At 36.6% G+C, this 23,908-nt stretch overlaps 1 protein-coding gene across 1 annotated transcript in view; it reads left to right on the top strand.

The window, feature by feature from the left end:
* The window catches only part of DTNBP1 (dystrobrevin binding protein 1), a 124,645-nt gene that overhangs the window by 949 nt on the left and 99,788 nt on the right, over window positions 1-23,908 (top strand). The window contains exons 2-4 of the mRNA XM_027128417.1: window positions 12,088-12,141; window positions 13,093-13,143; window positions 20,202-20,262. Of these exons, the coding sequence (XP_026984218.1) occupies window positions 12,088-12,141; window positions 13,093-13,143; window positions 20,202-20,262 (166 nt within the window). The remainder of the gene's footprint in view (window positions 1-12,087; window positions 12,142-13,092; window positions 13,144-20,201; window positions 20,263-23,908) is intronic.

Below are 23,908 nucleotides of genomic sequence, written 5' to 3'. Positions count from 1 at the left end.
AAGATCCCCAGGTGATTCCTGTGTGCGGCAAACTCTGGGAACCGCAGGCATAGACGCTAACGCCAGAAACTCGCAGAAACGTGTTTCTGCAAGTTTCTCTGCCTCAGTTTCCACGACTGGACAACGAGGGTGAAGATGGTACTCATAGGGTTATTGTGAGGATGAATGAATTAACAAGTAAAACAGGGCAGTCCACTATGTCACTATTGTAGTGCTTAATTCATTTTAGTTTTTCCATTACTTTAGAAAGGGTGTCACTTTGATAAAGGATTTGTCTGTCACCTTTAGATTACGAATCCTTTGGAGCATGCTCTGAATATGAGGACCTCTCCATCATGTTTTAAATTTCTAATGAGAAAGACGTTAGCTAAAATTTTATGGGACAAAAATGTTTATATTGTTTGCCTCTTGGGTGCTGCGTAGTAACAAACTGTCAAATACTTGAGCACTTACATGTAAAGCATTTTTGGTAATCTTGGTTTGGTGTCCTTAAGAATATTAGTTGTAGATGCTGTAGCAGTCATTCACTGATGCTGTGCTTGCATACTTGCATTTCCTCCCCCCCCCCTTTAAATTTAAAAAGTAACTTCCTTTCAGAACGTAAATTATTGTATTGAAAAATTGGGGTATAATGCTGGAACGATAGCGTGAGAATGATCACAGGTAAACACATCTGGGACAGCCCTGTTGTCATCAGCTCAAGGAATTACTTGATGGCGAAACAGCCTATCTTTTGGGAGTTACAACTACGGCAACTCCCTAGGTCATGTGGTTGCCTTTGAACCCATTCATTCTCCTGACATTGGCTTGAAGAAGGTTCAGCTTACCAAGGAATATAGATTCTGGACCCAAACCATCCTGAGAGATCTGGAAAACCTGAGTTTAGATAGGGAGAGGGTTGAGGGGATCTGGGTAGAACGCCTTGGAAACTGACCTTACCTCTTGAAGATGCCATAAACTGGGGCCAGTTTGGGATTAGACATTCTGAGAGGGCTTTCATTCCGTTTAGGCCCTTCATTGGCTTCCTTGTACAGGTCATTTTCAGCTGACAAAGCACTGGACTGTCAGTGTGTGCCATTAGCCTGTCACCTGGCAGAGAAATAACTCATCTTCAAGGGATGTCTGTGACTGGCACCTTTAAACTCTGATGTTCACCTTTGTCAGGTCCACCAATTCCTAGGCGATTCTTTTTTTTTTTTTATTCAAACAGAAAGTCACAAAAATTATAATCATCCTCATCAGTTCACTCAGTCCCATGTAATTAATTTTTTTTATCTTGATTTTTTGTTAGCACTTTTATGAATTCATCAGTTTTCCATTAGAGTTCTGAAAATGCTTATTTATTCAGTTCAGCAGTATAAGTCAGTTACCAGAAACCTGTACTTGTCAGAGTCTTTTCCATGAATTCCTTGAAGATGAAACCCTTTTATAGGAACATTTTTGCAGAAACATCAGAGTACACCCAGAACTGTCTGTAAATGACAAAAGACTTAAAAATGACCACGGTTAAAGATTTGATGAAAGTTCATAATAATGCAATTGACAAGGAAATTTAGTTATTTCTGAGATACACATTTTAAAGTAATACCTAGAATTATGACTTACAACATTAGACCAGAACATATAAGATTTTTAGAAATTTCATGTGATGTCTGAAACATTTATATTAACATATTTTCATAGAAATAACCCAAAGAAAGTTTAGTATTAGTTTTTTGTTTGTTTATACTGCAGGTTCTTATTAGTCATCAGTTTTATACACATCAGTGTATACATGTCAATCCCAATCACTCAATTGAGCACACCACCATCCCCACCTCACCGTTGTTTTCCCCCCTTGGTGTCCATACATTTGTTCTCTACATCTGTGTCTCAACTTCTGCCCTGCAACCGGTTCATCTGTACCATTTTTCTAGGTTCCACATACATGCGTTAATATACGATATTTGTTTTTCTCTTTCTGACTTACTTCACTCTGTATGACAGTCTCTAGATGCATCCACATCTCAACAAATGACTCAATTTCGTTCCTTTTTATGGCTGAGTGATATTCCGTTGTATGTATGTACCACAACTTCTTTATCCATTCGTCTGTCAATGGGCATTTAGGTTGCTTCCATGACCTGGCTATTGTAAATAGTGCTGCAATGAACATTGGGGTGCATGTGTCTTTTTGAATTATGGTTTTCTCTGGGTATATGCCCAGTAGTGGGATTGCTGGATCATATGGTAATTCTATTTTTAGTTTTTTAAGGAACCTCCATACTGTTCTCCATAGTGGCTGTATCAATTTACATTCCTGCCAACAGTGCAAGAGGGTTCCCTTTTCTCCACACCCTCTCCAGCATTTGTTGTTTGTAGATTTTCTGATGATGCCCATTCTAACTGGTGTGAGGTGATACCTCATTGTAGTTTTGATTTGCATTTCTCTAATAATGAGTGATGTTGAGTAGCTTTTCATGTGCTTCTTGGCCATCTATACGTCTTCTTTGGAGAAATGTCTGTTTAGGTCTTCTGCCCATTTTTGGATTGGGTTGTTTGTTTCTTTAATATTGAGCTGCATGAGCTGTTTATATATTTTGGAGATTAATCCTTTGTCCATTGATTCATTTGCAAATATTTTCTCCCATTCTGAGGGTTGTCTTTTCGTCTTGTTTATGGTTTCTTTTGCTGTGCAAAAGCTTTTAAGTTTCATTAGGTCCCATTTGTTTATTTTTGTTTTTATTTCCATTACTCTAGGAGGTAGATCAAAAAAGATCTTGCTGAGATTTATGTCAAAGAGTGTTCTTCCTATGTTTTCCTCTAAGAGTTTTATAGTGTCCGGTCTTACATTTAGATTTCGAATCCATTTTGAGTTTATTTTTGTGTATGCTGTTAGGGAGTTTTCTAACTTCATTCTTTTACATGTAGCTATCCAGTTTTCCCAGCACCACTTATTGAAGAGACTGTCTTTTCTCCATTGTATATCTTTGCCTCCTTTGTCATAGATTAGTTGACCATAGGTGCATGAGTTTATCTCTGGGTTTTCTATCTTATTCCATTGATCTATGTTTCTGTTTTTGTGCCAGTACCATATTGTCTTGATTACTGTAGCTTTGTAGTATAGTCTGAAGTCAGGGTGTCTGATTCCTCCAGCTCCGTTTTTTTCCCTCAAGACTGCTTTGGCTATTTGGGGTCTTTTGTGTCTCCATACAAATTTTAAGATTCTTTGTTCTAGTTCTGTAAAAAATGCCATTGGTAATTTGATAGGGATTGCATTGAATCTGTAGATTGCTTTGGGTAGTATAGTCATTTTCACAATATTGATTCTTCCAGTCTAAGAACATGGTATATCTCTCCATCTGTTGATATCATCTTTAATTTCTTTCATCAGTGTCTTATAGTTTTCTGCATACAGGTCTTTTGTTTCCCTAGGTAGGTTTATTCCTAGGTGTTTTATTCTTTTTGTTGCAATGGTAAATGGGAGTGTTTCCATAATTTCTCTTTCAGATTTTTCATCATTAGTGTATAGGAATGCAAGAGATTTCTGTGGATTAATTTTGTATCCTGCAACTTTACCAGATTCATTGACTAGCTCTAGTAGTTTTCTGGTGGCATTTTTAGGACTCTCTATGTATAGTATCATGTCATCTGCAAACAGTGCCAGTTTTACTTCTTCTTTTGCAATTTGTATTCCTTTTATTTCTTTTTCTTCTCTGATTGCCGTGGCTAGGACTTCCAAAACTATGTTGAATAATAGTGGTGAGAGTGGACATCCTTGTCTTGTTCCTGATCTTAGAGGAAATGCTTTCAGTTTTTCACCATTGAGAATGATGTTTGCTGTGGGTTTGTCGTATATGGCCTTTATTATGTTGAGGTAGGTTCCCTCTATGCCCACTTTCTGGAGAGTTTTTATCATAAATGGGTGTTGAATTTTGTCAAAAGCTTTTTCTGCATCTGTAGAGATGATCATATGGTTTTTATTCTTCAATTTGTTAATATGGTGTGTCACATTGATTGATTTGTGTATATTGAAGAATCCTTTTATCCCTGGGATGAATCCCACTTGTTCGTGATGTATGATCCTTTTAATGTGTTGTTGGATTCTGTTTGCTAGTATTTTGTTGAGGATTTTTGCATCTATATTCATCAGTGATATTGGTCTGTAATTTTCTTTTTTTGTAGTATCTTTGTCTGGTTTTGGTATCAGGGTGATGGTGGCCTCATAGAATGAGTTTGGGAGTGTTCCTTCCTCTGCAGTTTTTTGGAGGAGTTTGAGAAGGATGGGTGTTAGCTCTTCTCTAAATGTTTGATAGAATTCACCTGTGAAGCCATCTGGCCCTGGACTTTTGTTTGTTGGAAGATTTTTAATCACAGTTTCAATTTCATTACTTGTGATTGGTCTGTTCATATTTTCTGTTTCTTCCTGGTTCATTCTTGGAAGGTTATGCCTTTCTAAGAATTTGTCCATTTCTTCCAGGTTGTCCATTTTATTGGCATAGTTGCTTGTAGTAGTCTCTTAGAATGCTTTGTATTTCTGTGGTGTCTGTTGTAACTTTTCCTTTTTCATTTCTAATTTTATTGTTTTGAGTCCTCTCCCTCTTGAGGAGTCTGGTAATGGTTTATCAATTTTGTTTATCTTCTCAAAGAACCAGCTTTTAGTTTTATTGATCTTTGCTAGTATTTCATTTATATCTGCTCTGATCTTTATGATTTCTTTCCATTTGCTGACTTTGGGTTTTGTTTGTTGTTCTTTCTCTAGTTCCTTTAGGTGTCAGGTTAGATTGTTTATTTGAGATTTTTCTTGTTTCTTGAGGTAGGCTTGTATAGCTATAAACTTCCCTCTTAGAACTGCTTTTGCTGCATCCCATAGGTTTTGGATCATCGTGTTTTCATTGTCATTTGTCTCTAGGTATTTTTTGATTTCCTCTTTGATTTCTTCAGTGATCTCTTGGTTATTTAGTTACGTATTGTTCAGCCTCCATGTGTTTGTGATTTTTACGTTTTTTTCCCTGTAATTTATTTCTAATCTCATAGTGTTGTGGTCAGAAAAGATACTTGATATAACTTCAATTTTCTTAAATTTACTGAGGCTTGATTTGTGACCCAAGAGATGATCTATCCTGGAGAATGTTCTGTGTGCACTTGAGAAGAAAGTGTAAACTGCTGTTTTTGGATGGAATGTCCTATAAATATCAATTAAATCTATCTGGTCTATTGTGTCATTTAAAGCTTCTGTTTCCTTATTTATTTTCATTTTGGATAATCTGTCCATTTGTGTAAGTGAGGTGTTAAAGTCCCGCAATATTATTTTGTTACTGTCGATTTCCTCTTTTATAGCTGTTAGCAGTTGCCTTATGTATCGAGGTGCTCTCCTAGGCGATTCTTAACAAGAAAAAATCCATGTAATTCCTTTTAGTAAACTGTTTCATATTCAGCCTAAGATCAACGTATTTTTTAATATTTTGCCAGGCTGGGAAAAGGTGACATTAAACACAGCTTCATGTATATATTGCATGAAGGCACTGAGGGATTCAGGGATGAAAGCAACATGACCCTACCTCTCAAAACTACCCAACTGGACCTGGCATTCCTTTAGAACTTGCTGTTATTGCCCGTAGAAAATATAATTGGAAACAAAATAATTGGAAACTTCATCTGTTTGGGTTGCCGCAGGAACTCAGTAGAAGAAAGGCCTGGTGCTTTCCTGAGCTCCTTCACGTGGATCTTCACAGCAGCCCATAGCAGCAGCCTCTCCTCAGGGCTTTTCTGCTCATTTTCAGTTTCTGAAATTCATATATCTGGAGCTGGAATGTAGGCAATTATTTTTTTTTTTAAGTAAAATAGGAATTTTCTTTATCAGCCTGCAAGAGAATGTCACATTAGTGATTAAAGCATATTTGATGGACATAAAAAATTTCAACTTTCCATTCAAACTTAGAAAAAATGAAGCTTGAGGGCTGTGGAAAGATTGCTGCTGGCCTTCAAGGGACTCTAAATCGTCCATGGACTCGTGATCTTTTTTGTAATTTTTAATTTTTTATTCATAATAATAGCTATGTCAAAATCGAGATAAACCTAGAAATAATGTTGCTTTCTTTCTGGCCTAACTAGGTGGCCAGCTAGTCCAAAGGCCACGGGAGGGGACTGCCTCCCAGCTTCGCTCTTGCCCCCTCACCTACATGAATCCTCATCTGATTTAACTCCCTCGGAGCTCTAGGAGCCTTTCGGAGAGTTCACACAGAACATCCACTTTTTAGGGACTGGCTTGAGCTCTGAGGGAGACTTTTGGACCCACCGAAGCATTTACTTCAAATCCACTCTGGTCTTTGATTTTTTTACCTTCTGAGCAGTTGTGACCCACAGCCCCAGGACTGAAGCCTGCAGGCGTGTAAAACCCTTCAGGAAACTGACAATCAGATCTACCAAGGGTTTGCAGCTGCCTGTCACTGCCTGGCGTTTCCTGTCTGTAAATGCTCTGGGTGCTTTTGGATATGGATACAAGTGTTGCAACTAGATAGTGGGTGCTTCCTCCTCAAAGCCACCTCTGCCCTGACGTCCAGCCCTGCCCACTGCACTCATTTCCTCTTCTTCCCTTCTGTAGTATCAAAACCTCAAAGGAGAGGAGCTAACATTCTAATTCACAGTGTGGTAAAATGGTGAGGTTTTGCCTAAAATGTTGACTCTTCCATGATTACTTACCTTTAGCAGGAAAAACATCTCAATATTCAACTTGACTTAATAAGCATTTACTGAGTTCCTACCAAGTGGCAGACACTAGGCTAGGAACTCAGTCTTCTTTATCATAGAAGCTTTTTTCATTTCTTAAAAAAAAAAAAAAAAGATTTAAGAGGCCACAGGCTCAGTTTCACCTGCTCTTTGCCAGTGTCTATGTATTGGACTAGATCTTGGGGCTACAAAGTTAACTAAAACCGTTTCTGCCCTCCGGATGCCCTAGACTGGTGGTAAACATAAAGCAAAGGAGAAGGAACTGAATGTGAAAGATAGAAGTGATGTGATTTTTGAGCCCAGAGGAAAGAGTCATTAGTTCAGATGCATTATGGAAGGCTTCAAAGAGGAGGTGGCTTCTAGACTGGGCCTTGAAGAATGAGGAGGGATGAGGATAGATTTGGGTGAGGGATTTCAGAGATGAAGCTCTTGTGGGAGAGGAACCTGGAAAGGAAGTTTAGTGTCTGATAATAGAGGGTCTTCAGTGCTTTGCTAAATTAATTCATTTATGAAATATTTATTGAGTGCTTACGTGTTGACAGGCACTGGCGTTACAGCGGAGAATGCATACACCGGACAGCAAATAACGTCCCTGCGCTCATTCTACTGGCAGGAGGCAGAATATCTAGAAGGTCATAAGTACTGTTGCTAAAAATAAAGTAGGTTAATGGGTTTTGGGGTGGGAGGTTGCTATCTTATATAGGGTGGTCTTGCTTATTTTTAGGTTGACTGAATCTTCTGAAGGTTTTTGTGGAGGGGAGCGGCCTGAGCCTACCTATATTTCTGGAAGAATAATTTGGGAGGCGATGTGATGGGAGGGTTAGAGATGGGGAACAGGGAGAGTATTAAGAAGGCTATAATTAGGGGGCAGGCAAGAGAGAATAGAAATTGAAGGAGGGAATAGTCCTGACATGACAGGCACTGGTCGATTTCATAAAATGTGAGACTAGGAAGTGAAAAAGGTGGAGAAATTGAGGATGTTAATTTTGCAGTATCTTAGATAATGATGTCATTTACCAACAGGAGAGAAGTTGAGTAGTTTTGAGAGAGAAGGAGCAGTTGACAGTGAATGTGCTGTGAGGTCCAAGAAGCAGCTGGAAATTTATGAAACACTCAGGAGAGAGGTCAGGACCGAAGTGGTGTGTCTGGGGGTGATTAGGATAGAGATAGGGTATAGTCCTCTCTCCCCTTCCTGAGTCTCTGGCTTTTGTGTGAATCTCTCAGCCTTCAGAGCTTTGGGGTCATGTGCACTTTTAGGTGTGGTTAATGCTTTCGTGTTTCCTGATCTTGGCTTTAGAAAAGAAAGAAAAAATGATAAACATTAACGGAAAAATATAATAGATTGGATTTTTATTCATAAACAGAATTTAGAGTTGGAACAATGGAGACAAGAAAATGAGCCTTAAAGGACAAAATATGGTAATTAACACATTTTGTGGTGTTTTAAAGCAGCCATCCTCACCTTTCATAATAGCTGATGGGGTTAGATGAGTAGGAAATTGAAGTGAGGATAAATGGAATGCCGTCAAGGTCCCTCATGCCATCCGGTCAGGTCCAGAAAGCACATTTCCTGCTCATCAGTCATTGTCGTGCTCCACCTCTCATTCTGTGTAACTACTTTATAAACTTTTTGTCTAAGCAATTTTGCTAGTTATCTCCGTTTCGTAGTAAGATGCCTCCCTCTTAGTATTTTCCGTAAAGCTTAAAAAAAATAAACGTGCTGGGGTCAAATTAAGGTAAGTCTTTGCAACAATCTAAAAATAAAGTATTGTGGTGTCATGAATTTGAAGGTAAGTGCTTTGAACTCTGAAGTGTGCATTAGTTGCTTCCAGTAGAAAATAATTGTCAGGTGGCTCACTTAGAAGTCTGTGTATTAATATACTCACACAGCAGCACTCACGTCTCCCTGGGGGTATGCGGTATTGTGAAGACGATTAGGAACAGTGGAGAAGGCTTTTATGGGAACTGGTGCATCGGGGGACCTCTACTTTATTTTACTTTGACCCTGTAATGTACATAGCTTGTTACCTTTATTTATTTTTTTTTTTTGGCTTCTTACCTTTCATGATGGTGATAATTTTTACTACCTTTGGAGATCTTTTTTTTTTTTTTTTTTGCGGTTCACGGGCCTCTCACTGTTGGGGCCTCTCCCGTTGCGGAGCACAGGCTCCAGACGCGCAGGCCCAGCGGCCATGGCTCACGGGCCCAGCCGCTCCACGGCATGTGGGATCCTCCCAGACCGGGGCACGAACCCGTGTCCCCTGCATCGGCAGACGGACTCTCAACCACTGCGCCACCAGGGAAGCCCTGGAGATAGTTTTTAATTATACTTTTTGTTTGAATTGGTTTTATAATTTACAATTATAGTTTGCTGCCAAAGTCATATTTCCTTTACTTATTGTGTCAAATCATTATGGTAAGTACAATACTCCTATTTTATGATTTAGGAAACTGGGGTATTTCACTCAGCTCAGTATTTCCTTCTCAGTGTGTCAAGACATTGTGGGACTTTATTAGCGGGTTGTTTCCAGCACAGACTCACTGTGAGAAACTTAAATAGAGTTATCCCCAAATAAAAATGGTAAGCTACTTTCAGTTGAATTCTGAGTTTTGAGTATATACTTCAAAAAGAACTGTCTTGCTTTTTTGGGGGTCTGACCTTATTTTTTTTCAACTTAAAGTGTTACATTGACTATTATTCTTATTTTATCTTTTTCTCTCCTGAACTTTCTTCACTGTTTCCAACATTCTTCTTGCTACTTTGTTTTCTACAGCAGTTTCTATTCTGAATTTTGGCATATTGATGATTTATATGGAGAAGGTGTGATGAGGAAAGATGAATATATAAAAGGCTTTTCTTGTTATTAAAACTTATTTTTACAAAGTTTTAAACATATACAAAAATAGAATAACACAGCAAGTCCCATATATTCATTATTCAGATTCAACAGTTGTCGACTACTACCACATTTGCTTTGTCTCTCCCTTATTTATAAAGTAAACCCCAGACTAAGCTCTTACATCTCTCATACATCAGCTTTCATCTCGGAAAAAAATACATAAATGCAACACCAATATCATACCTAGCAAAATTAACACTAATTCTTTGATATTATCAGTTCTCCAGTCCATAATCAAATTTCCTGGTTCTTAGAAATGTCTTTGTACAGTTGATTTGTTCAAATCCACATCAGATAAATTCCACACATTACATTTGGTTAAAGACCAATTTTTAAAGTAAGTGGTTGTTAAGGAGCCACCTGGGGAAGCTCTTACTGACCTTCCAACAATTTTATTTTCAGCTCCCTATAAGCTTCCTCCTTTCTCTTTTATTCCAAACTATCTTTTTCTTTCTTTCTTTTGGGGAAGTGTGGAGGAGAACCCCACATTTGATATCTTATAATTAAGAAATTTAACATTTTTTTCAGAAATAAATATTTGAAATATTAACCTAAAGATTTGCTAGGTCTTATAATGAATGGTTCAAAGAGGGTCTTAGCAGTGAGCTTTCAATATCCTTGTAACACCTAACGATATGGAATTGTCCCAAATCACTGAATATAATACTAGAATCGTTTTGAGTATAATGCACTGCTGTGTCTGCCTATCCTAGTATAATTCTACCTCGGATGTCACAACTAAGTGCCTTTCTCAGCTTTTGGAGTGGAAATGGTTGAATGGCTATTAAAATACCTTTCCGTAGCTGTTGCTTAATCTTAGTTTAAACCGGATTTACTAGTTTCCAAGCTAAGCTTGAAAATTTATATTGTTTTTCTGGGACAGGTTAGACTTTTTAAATTCAACTCATCTGGAGAGATATATACAAATAGTTTTGTATTAAAGAGATTGCTAAGTCTTTTTAACATCGTATTGGAATTGATCTCATCAATATTTTAGTTTTTGAAAAAGAACATAGAACAATATAAAAAAAAAAAATCTTAGTATGAAATTGACACTGCAACTTGTTAAAAAAAATGACTTGACACTAGAAGTCCCTTTCTGGTTTTAAGCCACGCATTATTGACCAAAAAGTTGTTATCCTCTGTCAGGGCTTGCACGTACAACTGTACAACAAAGGGTTGGGGCATTCATAGGAGAGTCACCTTGTATGCTAGGACAGTTTCTGACTGAGTGCAGTAAAGTGTCTTGAGAAAGGAGCACCTGTGTCTAGCTTTACAAATGCTTCGTGGAGCTAGCTGGGGTACTGTGGCCTATGCTTCAGACTCTATTTAGAAATGAATATTTGTGGAAGTAATCAGATTAAGAAGAACATGTCCAGATATCTCATTTTATCTGAGATTATCTCATAATTTAGCATTTGCTTTTTGGCAGTCTGTTATATGATACAGAGTCCACAGTTAAAGGTAGGTAAAAATTGGGCTGGTGAAGTGAAAAAACATTGAAGTTTATGAACTTCATATTTTATATATAGAAGAGCCTATTTATTTTATTTTACATATGTATTTCTAGCCCGTTTATGTTTCCCAGCCCAATAATTTTAAAAAGCAAATAAAAGGGGAGTAGGCCGCTACAGTTAAATAGCTAGCAGAAGCAGTAAGTGGTAGCTGATACCAGATGACCAATGGTAGAGATGGAAAATTTAAATTTTGAAGAAATAGATGTAGGATCCTGAACAAACTCAGAAAACCACTTTAGATTGGTTTCGAGTTGGTAAATGAAGAGACATTCCTAGTTCAGAAACATCTAAGGAGAGTACTGTTTTGCCATGAAATGCAGTCACTGGTATTCATGATAATGATGCCGAGTTATCAGAAAATGTTCAATAGAATGTACCAAGACCTCTTTAATGAAGGAGGTTTGTAATGTATTTTAGAAAGCCTTTTATCAATAGCTAAAATTTCTCTGAATGTTGGCACTTAGACAGTGCCTGGCATAGTTATCTACTTAAAAATGTGCTGCTTAAGACGCAAGAGGGAAGAGATATGGGAACATATGTATATGTATAACTGATTCACTTTGTTATAAAGCAGAAACTAACACACCATTGTAAAGCAATTATACTCCAATAAAGATGTAAAAAAAAAAAATGTGCTGCTTAGATATCTTCGTTGCCGATCAAGTTCACCTATGGAGACCACTTTTTTTTTCTGATGTTGCCAGAGTAGTGAGGTTTTCTAGTCCAGTCATATTTAGGAAATGTTTCTAGAAAAGGGATTTGGGGCAAGAAAAATATAAAAATATTTGCTATAAATTTTCCATTTGTGATGTAAACAAATATTTTTGTCTGTAGAGGTGCTTAATTCTTGCTAAAAAAAAATTAGCTTATCCAACCCAAAGTTTTATGAGCTGTGAAATTTGCATTTGAAAGAAATCTCTTAAGCTGTAAAAATATGATATTTTATACTTGTTGAATTATAGGCTGAAGACTTTAAGTGACAGATCAAGAGAAGCTAAAGTAAAAAACAAACCCAGGTAAGCTTGTCCTGATTTAATTTACTATGACTTAAATTTCATACAACTTTTGGTTGTAGTCATGATAGGATAATTACTTTGATTTTATATCTGTTGAATGCATCTGACTAAACAATTTATTGATTCTTTCTAAATTTTGTAACACTGGAAATTTTTCTGATAAAATTGTAAAATGGTTGAAAAATGGTGACATGTAATTGTTTTACTCCTTGACAGTCAATGGCTATTTGATCACAATTAATCATTTCTATTTGTATATTAAGAGCACAGTAAAAGTTCTCCATTATTGAGAAGCAAATTGATAATGAAACAGTACTTGGCAAGTGAGCCTCTTTAGCTGTGTTATCTGTTTTATATGAAAACACTAGTATAATTTGTGCAGTTTTTCATTTTTAATAAAGTAAAGCACATGACCAAATTTCACTTTAAACCTAGAGATGAGGAGCTTTTAAAAAAATTTCTTGTTAGCTAACATTCTATTAAAGTGTTTATTCTTGTATGCTAAAAATCTGTAGGGCAGGGCTTCCCTGGTGGCGCAGTGGTTGAGAGTCCACCTGCTGATGCAGGGGACACGGGTTCGTGCCCCAGTCCGGGAGGGTCCCGCGTGCCCGTGGAGCGGATGGGCCCGTGAGCCATGGCCGCTGGGCCTGCGCGTCCGGAGCCTGTGCTCCTAGGCGGGAGAGACCACAGCAGTGAGAAGCCCGCGTGCCCCCCCCCCCAAAAAAAAAAAAAAAAAGATCTATAGGGCAAATTGATGGTTGATAGTATATTGCAGTATATTAACTTTGGAATAACAATACATTTTTCTAAAAGTTTAGATCAATTGCCATTAGTGATTTAAAAATATTCCACATTATGATTGACAGCATCAAAATTATTATACGTAACTTTTTTTTTAAGTTGGCCTAAATCAGCAGCAGCTTTTAATAAAACAAGTGTTTCTTTTGGCAGGACTGTTCCATATTTGCCAAAGTGCTCTGCTGGACTAGAATTACTTAGCAGGTAAGTGTTTTCATTTGAATAAAAAGGTTATACTTCTGACTATTGTCTAAAAGTATTTTATAACCTTATAGATAGAAACCTTAAAATAACTAAATTTTACCTTAACAAGGAGATTGGAAATTATTTACTTACTTGTGTTCCTGGAGGGGCTTTTGCATTTCACTGATTAATACAAAGGCCATTCAGACTTTGAGCATCTTGATCACTGTTGTGTTTACTAATCAATAACTTTATCACGTGCATGTATTATGGTTTCTTTGTTGCAAGAAAATCAATTCTGGATTTGAGGCCCCAATAATTTTCTTTTCTTTTTTACTTTGATTCTTAATTTTTTTACCATTTCTTCTCCATTTCTGTTGACGTGCTGATTAATATTAAAATACGTGATTTTCTTAGATGACATCAAAAGCATGAGTAACAAAGGAAAAAAAGATAAATTGGACTTTATCAAAATTAAAAACTTTTGCTCTTTAAAGAACACTATCAAGAAAGTGAAACAACAGTCCACAGAATGGGAGAAAATATTTGCAAATTATACATCTGTTGAGGTACTTGTATCTAGAATGTATAAATAACTTTTATAACTCAACAGTAAAAACACAAATAATCCAGTGAAGAAATAGGCAAAGGATTTGAATAGACATTTCCATAAAAAAGATAGGCAAATGGCCAATAAGCACATGAAAAAATTCTCATCGTTAGTCATCAGGGAAGTGCAGACCAAAGTCACGATGAAATACCACTTCATACCCACTAGCATGGCTATAATCAAAAAGACAAACAATAACAAGTGTTGGCAGTGATGTGGAAAAATTGGAACCCTTATGCTCTGCTGGTGGGATTGTAAAATCACTGCCTTGGAAAATAGTTTGGTAGTTTCTCAAAAAGTTAAAAGTAGAATTACCATGTGACCTAGCAGTTTCACACCAAGAAAATTGAAAACTTATGTCCACATAAAAAATTGTACACAAATGTGCATAATAGCACTATCATTCATAAAGCAATATTATTCATAATGGCCAAAAAGTAAAACAGTGCAGATATTCATTAGTCAATGAATGAATAACAAAATTTCATGTCTCCATACAATGGAATATTATTCAGCCATGAAAAGGAATGAAGTACTGAGGTGTGCTACATCTTGGATGAATTATGCACTTTAAGATTTTTTTTTTTGATGTGGACCTTTTTTAAAGTCTTTATTGAATTTGTTACAATACTGCTTCTGTTTTATGTTTTGGTTTTCTGGCTGGGAGGCATGTGGGATCTTAGCTCCCCAACCAGGGATCGAACCCACACCTCCTGCATTGGAAGGTGAAGTCTTAACCGCTGGACCGCCAGGGAAGTCCTGAATTATGCACTTTAAAAGCATGAATTTTGGGACTTCCCTGGCAGTCCAGTGGTTAAAACTTTGAGCTTCCACTGCAGGGGGCGCAGGTTTGATCCCTGGTTGGGGCACTAAGATCCCCTCATGCCACATGGTGTGGCCAAGAAAAAGGAAAACACATGAATTTTATGGTGTATCAAACCTCAATAAAACTGTTATAAAAATAAGTATATGGTTTGCATATGTTTTATATGCATTTCTGTACCTCGTAACATGGCATCTGATGGATAAGTGGGAGCCATGTGTACAGTAGAGGGTGTGCTCCTTCGCCTTATCAGCTTGTGTTAGGACACAATCACCTATACCTCCATTTTGCTTTCTCTTTTCTAACGTTTTATTCGGTTTCTTTTTATGGTTGCAAAATCTGGGGATTTTTCTTCTCTGAGTGCTTAATTTGACATTAATTTCCTGTTTGGTTTTGTTGAGTGAGGAACATAAGTGAACATGAAAGGAGATAGAGTAAAAATTAATCAGTGGTGTACTGTTTGCTTGATATCTTTATTTTTTTAATCTAGGGATTTAGTTGAAAGAACTTCATTGAACGATTTACTTTAGACTTGTAGACTTATGTGTATGGTAGTTTTGGGAAATGGGGTGCATTTGGGGACTTAACATGAAAAATTTGCCGCCATAGGAATGTCTGTAATGTGTCTGTTCATTGCACTGAAGCACAGTCTGTCTCTTTGGAACTAGTATTGAGTGGAGGAAAGACCATTTTAAATAGCATATACCTAAATCGTAAAATGTTTTTAATTGTTAAAAAATTGTGTAAGATACATATAGCATAAAACTTGCCATCTTAACCATTATTAGGGTACAATTCACTACTACTGAGTACATTTGCATTGTTGTGCATCCAGTCTCCAAAACTCTTTTGATCTTGCAAATACCTGCCGCTGGCAGCCATCATTCTTTCTCTTTCTATGAATTTGACTACTTTAGGTACCTCTTATAAGTGGCATCATACGGTATTTGGCTTTTTGTGATTAGCTTATTTCACTTAACATAATTTCAAGTTTCATCCATGTAGCTTGTTAGAATTTCTTCCTTTTTGGTCTTCCAGTTTTATTGAGATATTGGCATACAGTACTGTATAAGTTTAAGGTATTGCAACATAATGACTTGACTTACATACATCATGAGATGATTGCCACAGTAAGTTTAGTGAACATCCATATCTCATATAGGTACAAAATAAAAGAAAAAGAATTTTTTTTCCTCGTGACGAGAACTTAGACTTTTAACAACATTCATATAGAACATACAGCGGTGTTAATTATATTCATCCTGTTGTATATTACATCCCTGGTACTTACTTATGTTACAAACCGGAAGTTTGTACCTTTTCGCTGCCTTCATTCCATTCCCCTCCCTCCACACCCCGCCCACCCGCCTCTGGTAACCATACATCTGATCTCTTTTTCTATTCGTTTGTTTGCTCGCTTGTTTTTAAAGTATAATTGATCTACAAAACGATGTTAGTACCTGGTGCACCACATAGTTTTTCCATATGTCTGTACATTACAAAATGATCACCACGAATTCAAAGGAATTTCCTTCCTTTTTAAGGCTGAATAATATTCCATTGTATGAATGTACCGTATTTTGCTTATTCATTCATCCATTAATGGACATTTGGGTAGCTTTCATTTTTTGGCTAGTGTAAACAATGTTGCTATGAACGTGGGTGTGCAGATATCTCTTCATGACCCAGCTTTCAGTTTTTTGGCAGTATATACTGAAAAAAGGAAATGCTGAATCATATGGTAATGCTTTAATATTTTGAAGAACCCCTATACTGTTTTCCGTAGCAGCTGCACCATTTTACATTCCCTTAGCAGTGCACATTTCTCTGGTTGCCATTTCTCCACATTCTCACCAAAACTTGTTTTGGGGGTCTTTTGTTTGGCTGGTTGGGTTTTTTTTGCCATTCTCATTGGTATGAAGTGGTATCTCATTGTGGTTTTGATTTTCATTTCCCTAATGACTGATGATGGTGAGTTTCTCATGTGTTTATTGGCCATTTATGTATCTTCTTTAGAGAAATATCTATTCAAGTCCTTTGCCTGTTTTTGGATAGGGTGGTTTTGTGTTGTTGAGTGTTAGGAGTTTTCTGTATATTCTGGAGATTAATCCCTTATCAGGTATGTGATTTGTAAATATTTTCTCCCATTTTATTGGTTGCCTTTTTATCTGTCGATTGTGTTCTTTCATGCACAAAAGTTTCTAATTTTGATTAAGTCCAATTTGTCTGTTTTCTTTGTGGCCTGTGCGTTTGGTGTTATATCCAAGAAATCATTGTCAAATCTCATGTCATGAAGCTTTTCCCCATGTTTTCTTCAAAGAGTTTTATAGTTTTAGTTCTTATGTTTGGATTTTTTGATCCATTTTTAGTTAATTTTTGTGTATGGTGTTAAAGTAAGAGTCCAACGTCATTCTTTTGCATGTGGATATCCACTTTCCCAGCACCCTAGCGTATTTGTTGAAAAGACTATCCTTTCCCCACTGAATGATCTTGGCACAGTTGTCGAAAATTATTTGACCATACATGCAAGTGTTTATTTCTGGGCTCTCTATTTCATTGGCCTATATGTCTCCCTTTATACCAGTGCCACACTGTTTTGATTATTATTTGATTTTGATTATTGTAGCTTTGTAGTAAGTTTTGAAATCAAGAAGTGTGAGTCTTTCAACTTTGTTCTTCTTTTCAAGATTGTTTTGGCTTTTCAGGATCCCTTGACCTTCCATATGAATTTTACGATGGATTTTTTTCTACTTCTACAAAGAATGCCATTGGGATTTTGATAGGGATTACACTGAATTTGTAGATTACTTTGGGTGCTATTGACAACATCTTAACAATATTAAGTCTTCCATTCCATGAACGTGGGATATCTTTCCATCTATTTATGTCTTTTTTAAAATTTCTTTCAGCAATATGTTGTAGTCTTCATTGTCAAGTATTCACCTCCTTGGTTAATTCCTAAAATTTTTTTGATGCTACTGTAGATGGAATTGTTTTCTTAGTTCTCTTTGTTGTCTCCTTCCTACTGCCAGCTATAGGTTCAGTTTGTTCTTTTTCTAGTTCCTTAAGTTGTGAAGTTAGATTGTTGATTTGAGTTCTTTTTTCTTAAGCCTGAACTTTTTTTTTGAGAGATAATTGACATATGACATTATATTAGTTTTAGGTGTACAGCATAATGACTCAATATTTGTATATATTGCAAAATAATCACCACAATAAATCTACTTAACATCCATTATCACACATAGTTTAAAAAATTTTTCTTGTGATGAGGACTTTTATGTTTTACTCTCTTAGGAACTTTGAAATATACAATATAGTATTATTAACTCTAGTCACCGTGCTGTACGTTATGTATAATTACAAGTTTATACCTTTGACCACCTTCACCCATTTCTCTCTCACACACACACACCCACACCCCACCCCTCACCCCCTGCCTTTGGTAACCCCCAGTTTGTTCTCTGTACCTATGAGTTCAGGTTTATTTTGTTTTCTATTTATTTATTTAAAGTTTTTTTGTTGAGGTATAGTTGATTTACAATATTAATTTCAGGCGTACAACATAGTGATTCAAACTTTTTATAGATTTTACTCCATTTAAAGTTATTATAAATTATTGGCTATATTCCCTGTGCTATACCCTTGTAGCTTACTTATTTCATACATAGTAGTTTGTACCTCTTAATCCCCTCCCCCTTTCTTGCCCCTCCTCCTCTTCACTCTCCCCACTGGTAACCACTAATTTGTTCTGGGCATCTGTGAGTCTGTTTCTATTTTGTTATGTTCATTCATTTGTTGTATTTTTTAGATTGCATATATAAGTGATAACATACAGTATTTGTCTTTCTCTGTCTGACTTATTTCACTAAGCATAATGCCCTCCAAGTCCATCCATGTTGTTGCAGATGGCAAAGGGGTTGGTCCCATGTCCTGGCTCTTGTGAGTAGTGCTGCTGTGAACATTGGGTGCACGTGTCTTATCAAGTTATAGTTTTGTCTGGGTATGTGCCCACAGGTGGGATTGCTGGATCATATGGTAGTTCTATTTTTAATTTTTTGAGGCACCTCCATACTGTTTTCCATAGTGGCTGCACCAGTTTACATTCCCACCAACAGTATACTAAAGGTTCCCTTTTCTTCACATCCTCACCAACACTTATTATTTGCTGTATTTTTGAGAGTAGCCATCTAACAAGGGTGAGGTGATATCTCATTGTGGTTTTGATTTGCACTTTCTGATGATTAGTGAAGTGAGCAACTTTTCATGTACCTGTTGGTTATTTGTATGTCTTTGGAAAAATATCTCTTCAGAGCCTCTACCTGTTTTTTAATCAGATTGTTTTTTGCTATTGAGTTGTATGATTTCTTTACATATTTGGGGTATTAGCTCTTTATTACATGTATGATTTGCAAGTATTTTCTCGCATTCAGTAGGTTGCCATTTCATTTTGTTGATGGTTTTCTTTGCTGTGCAGAAGCTTTTTTGTTTGATGTAGTTCTACTTGTTTGTTTTTGCTCTTTTTGCCTTTGCTTTTGGTATCAGATCCAAAAAATCATCACAAGACTGATGTCGAGGAGCTTACTGCCTATGTTTTTTCACAGGAGTTTTATGGTTTCAGGTCCTACATTCAGGTCTTTAATCCATTTTGAGTTAATTTTGGGGTGTGGTATAAGATAATTTTCCAGTTTCATTCTTTTGCATGTGGCTATCCAGTTTTTCCTACACCATTTCTTGAAGAGACTCTCCTTTCCCTATTGTATATTCTTGACTCCTTTGTTGTGAAGTAATTGAGCCATATATGCATGGGTTTATTTCTGGCTAGTTATTTTGCAAAATATCCCTCATTTTGGGTTTATCTGCTGTTTTCTCATGATTAAATTCAAGTTAGTGCTTTTATGGTGAGAATAACAGAAGAATAATGTTGTGTCCTCCAGTGCATTGTATCAGTAGGCACATGACGTTGATATGTCTCCTTACTGCTGATGTTAACATTGACCACTTGGTTAAGGAAGTGTCTGCCAGGTTTCTCCACTTTAATACTGTTTTCCCCCGTTTAAATTAATAAGTATCCTGTGGGGAGATACTTAGAGACTATGAAAATATCCTGTTTCTCTTTATACTCTCACCCACTAATTTTAGCATCTATTAGAATTCTTGCCTGAAATAATTAGTACTGTGTTTACCAAATGGTGATTTTCTATTTTTCTCATTTTTTCTATCATTATTAATTGGAATTCTACTGCAAGGAAGAATTTTTCCCTTCTGCCCCATTCAACTGTTTATTTAAATCACTATGAACTCATGGCTGTTGGTTTTAGTCCATGAGTTATAACCCATTTCTACCATTATTTGTTTTGTTGCTCAGGTTGTCCCAGATTTGGCAATTGGAAGCCCCTTGAAGTTGACTTCTGTGTGTTTACAATGTGTCTCCATTATTTTTTGAGCTTTCCTTTCCGACACCACAGGGTGTAACAGGTTCATTTTTAGGTAGAATTTTTTTTACTAATTTTTATTGGAGTGCAGTTGCTTTACAATGTTGTGTTAGCTTCTACTGCACAGCAAAATGAATCAGCCATACGTATACATAGGTAGAATTTTTTTAATGTGTGGTTTGTATTTTGAATTATTTTGTGCTTTTCTTAGGTATGAAGATACGTGGGCTGCACTCCACAGAAGAGCCCAGGAATGCGCAAGTGCTGGCGAGGTAAAGTATCGGCTAATCTTATACTATCGGCTAATCTTATACTCACGGGGAAAATGTCCTTTTGTAGTCTTCAATGCTAGTTTTTAAGAAATTAAATTTGTAGTTTTGTTAAAACGTTTTGCAGGATATCCGAAATTTAATTTAGTAGTTGATTATGAAACTCCCTAAATAAAGCACTTTTTCATAATTTCTCAGTCAAGTAATTTAGTTAGCTTAGAGAGTTTGTAACTTTTATTCTAGAGTTGCAAGTAAATATTTGGTTCATCCAGGTATAATGCTTTGAATTTGAGTCTGATACCTTTGCAGTTTATGTAAATTATGTCATTTCTTTCTACTCACTATTTAAGAATTCCTTTTTTGGGGGGCAAAAGTTTAACTTTGCTCAGTCTACTTAAAATCATTAATTTGCTTATTAGTAAATAAATATAAAAATCTCAGGAGTCAACCTCAATTACTTAGAAGAACAACCTATTTTCTAGCTCTATAGAGTGTGTAATGAATAAAAGAGACTTGTAATTAAAATTATTTGGTATATGTACTTAAAGCTTTTTTAGCCAAGATGAAATATAGTCTGTGTTATTGATGGCAATCAAACATTATTTCTTTCTAAAAACTTCTGTGATTCTGACTTTTAATTAATTTAGACTGACTTCACCATTTACCTAATTAATGAAACTGTAATAGTTACATGTACAGAACATGGTAATACATATGATAACATTTAGACATTAATGTTTCTCTTAGAAATTACTGAAAAGGAAGGTTATAGGTTTCTGTTAGTAAGGCAGACTAGATACTTTGAAAAGCCCTTTAGGTGTAAAACACCTAAATGCTGGATAGATTTTTTTTTTTAATTTTTAAATGCAGTAAGTGTACAAAAATTAAAGGAAATTCTAAAGGAGGAAAACAAACAAAAACACCAGGGAACTGAAATGAGAGTGGTTAAAAAAATAACGTGGAAGCTGGGGTCAAATAGTAAAACAAAAGCTTTAGAGATTTGGGTGACAGGAGATTTTCGTCTATGGGGAACTGAGTCTAAGACTCCTACATAAAGCTCTTGGATATTTGAAGTGACTACATCTTCAAATTACCCTTGGTGAAAGGGTAATCTAGGACATTTCAAAAAAGAAAGAAAAGATGAAAGAAAAGCTACTTGTTGGCAAAAGGAGACAAGGAAACTCATCTTCATAACAACTTAGAATAAATATAGTCTCCATTTTGGATTTGTTTATATGGTCTTGGGCTCACATGAGTGTTGGGCTCTAGTTTATACTTCCTGCATGATCAAGGAACCACTAACTTAAGAAATGAAAGGGCTACAGGTGACTGTGTCTTTGACACTCAACAGAAACAAATACCAGTTCTTCATGGATGAAACTTGTAAACCCAGGCCCTTCAAGATTCCCACAGATTCATCCCCTAACCACCCCCCTCCCCCCTGCCAAAGATTAGCAAACACACAAAGAAATATATTACCAATAGTTGGAGTCACTAGAACCAAAGAGTAAGATTTAGACCTGTAAGGCACTTTAGCTATTGCACTCTTGTATATAGACAATTAAATAGGAGCATACAAAGTTTTTTAGAGAGATGAAAGATGGATGAAAATGAGTAAGGAATAAGAGAGTATGAAACATGACTTTAAAACATGACTTTTAAAAGTCATTGAGATTAAAAACCCAAAGGATGTGCTTAACAGCAGGTATCTATAGCTGAAGAAAGAGTACATTGAAGTAGGAGATAAAGTCAGACATTACCCAGAAAGGATTTCTGAGATATGAAAATGGAAAATATGAAAGAGGAGTTAATAAAAAATAGTTATAAAAGGTCTATAGGTTGAACCAAGTAAGATTACCAATATGAGACCTTTTTGATCTGTAAAATTACAGTTTCATATAGCTCAGCTTAATATATATAATAATCTGGAAGGAGAATGAGGGAAAGACAATGTAGGAGAATGTAAATGGCTGAGAATTTTCCAGAAATGAGATCGGTAAATCCTTAGATCCAAAAAGTATTACAAGCAAGCAAGGTAAGTAATTATCCACACCTAGACATATCATGTTGAAGCTACAGAACACCAACGGCAAAGAGAAGATCTCAAAGTAACTAAAGAGAAAAGACAGATCACTTACAAATGAATGAGTTTCCATTAGACTTCTCAAACTGTTGTCAAGAATGAGGGCAAAGTGAGACATTTTCAGATAAAAATAGTTTTCTGTCAACAGTTGTCCAATAAAGGAACTTCTAAAAAATGTATTTCTGGATAAAAGAAATGATTTTGGGAGGTGTAGGTCTCAGGTATAGGAAGGAATAATGAGCAAAGAAAATGGTAAACCATAGGTAAATATAAACAGTGACTATGTATTTCTATCAGTTATCTAGTTTGTGGAATTAAAAATTATAGAACAAAAGTGCTAGATAAGAATAGCATGCAATCTGGAAGGCAGATTATCAGAGTTCAAGTATTTTAAAAGCCCTTGCATTATTAATGGGGAGGGTATAGATATTAATTAACCTTAGATGTAAAGTTAAATATGGAGGGCAGAATTTCAAGGGTAACCACTAAAGAACAGAAATAGTGTATATCTTTTAAACCTGTAGAAGAAACTAGAATAATGAGAATGAATTAAATGGAAACAAAGGACCGCTCTATAAGATTCAGTTCCCTAAGGGGAAAAAGTCTAAACCTGTGTGTCTAGTAAGTCTCCGTATGTAAAAGACAAGTTATAAGGAAAAATGGATAAGTCTATCATCAAAATGGGGGGATGTTAATACATTCCTCTTAATTGATAGGGAAAAAACCCAAATAAACTAAGTATGGATATAGGACATGCGACTAATGTGATTTACAAACTTGACTAGATAGGCAGATACACAATCTGCCCCAACAAATACAGAATACAGATTCTTCAAAGCACACCTGGAACACATAAAAATTGACCATGTACTGGGCCGCACAGCGGTTCTCAACAAGTTTCATGTAAATCGACAAGTTTCATGTAAATCACGTCATACAGAATATTCTCTGATCCTGGTGCAAATGAAGCTGGAAGTCAGTATAGGAAAACAATTTTGAAAATTCCATACATTTTCCAATTAAAAATATATATTATGCATTGGGACTTCCCTGGTGGCGCAGTGGTTGGGAATCAGCCTGCCAATGCAGGCGACATGGGTTCGAGCCCTGGTCTGGGAAGATCCCACTTGCCGCAGAGCAACTAAGCCTGTGCGCCATGACTACTGAGCCTGCGCCCTAGAACCCGCAAGCCACAACTCTGAGCCCGCATGCCACAGCTACTGAAGTCCACGTGCCTAGAGCCTGTGCTCTGCCACAAGAGAAGCCACCGCAATGAGAAGCCTGCGCACCACAACAAAGGGTAGCCCCCTCTCCCCACAACTAGAGAAAGCCCACATGCAGCAATGACGACAACACAGCCAAAAATAAATTTATTTTTAAAAAAAACTACTAAAGGGCTTCCCTGGTGGCGCAGTGGTTGAGAGTCCGCCTGCCGATGCAGGGGACACGGGTTCATGCCCCGGTCCGGGAAGATCCCACATACTGTGGAGCGGCTGGGCCCATGAGCCATGGCCACTGGGCCTGCGCGTCCGGAGCCTGTGCTCCGCAACGGGAGAGGCTACAACA

Source organism: Aethalodelphis obliquidens, unplaced genomic scaffold, assembly GCF_003676395.1.
Source record: "Aethalodelphis obliquidens isolate GAN/ISIS:26980383/991018 unplaced genomic scaffold, ASM367639v1 scaffold34, whole genome shotgun sequence".
Lineage (NCBI taxonomy): Eukaryota > Metazoa > Chordata > Mammalia > Artiodactyla > Delphinidae > Aethalodelphis > Aethalodelphis obliquidens.
This window is presented reverse-complemented; position numbering and strand designations above follow the sequence as displayed.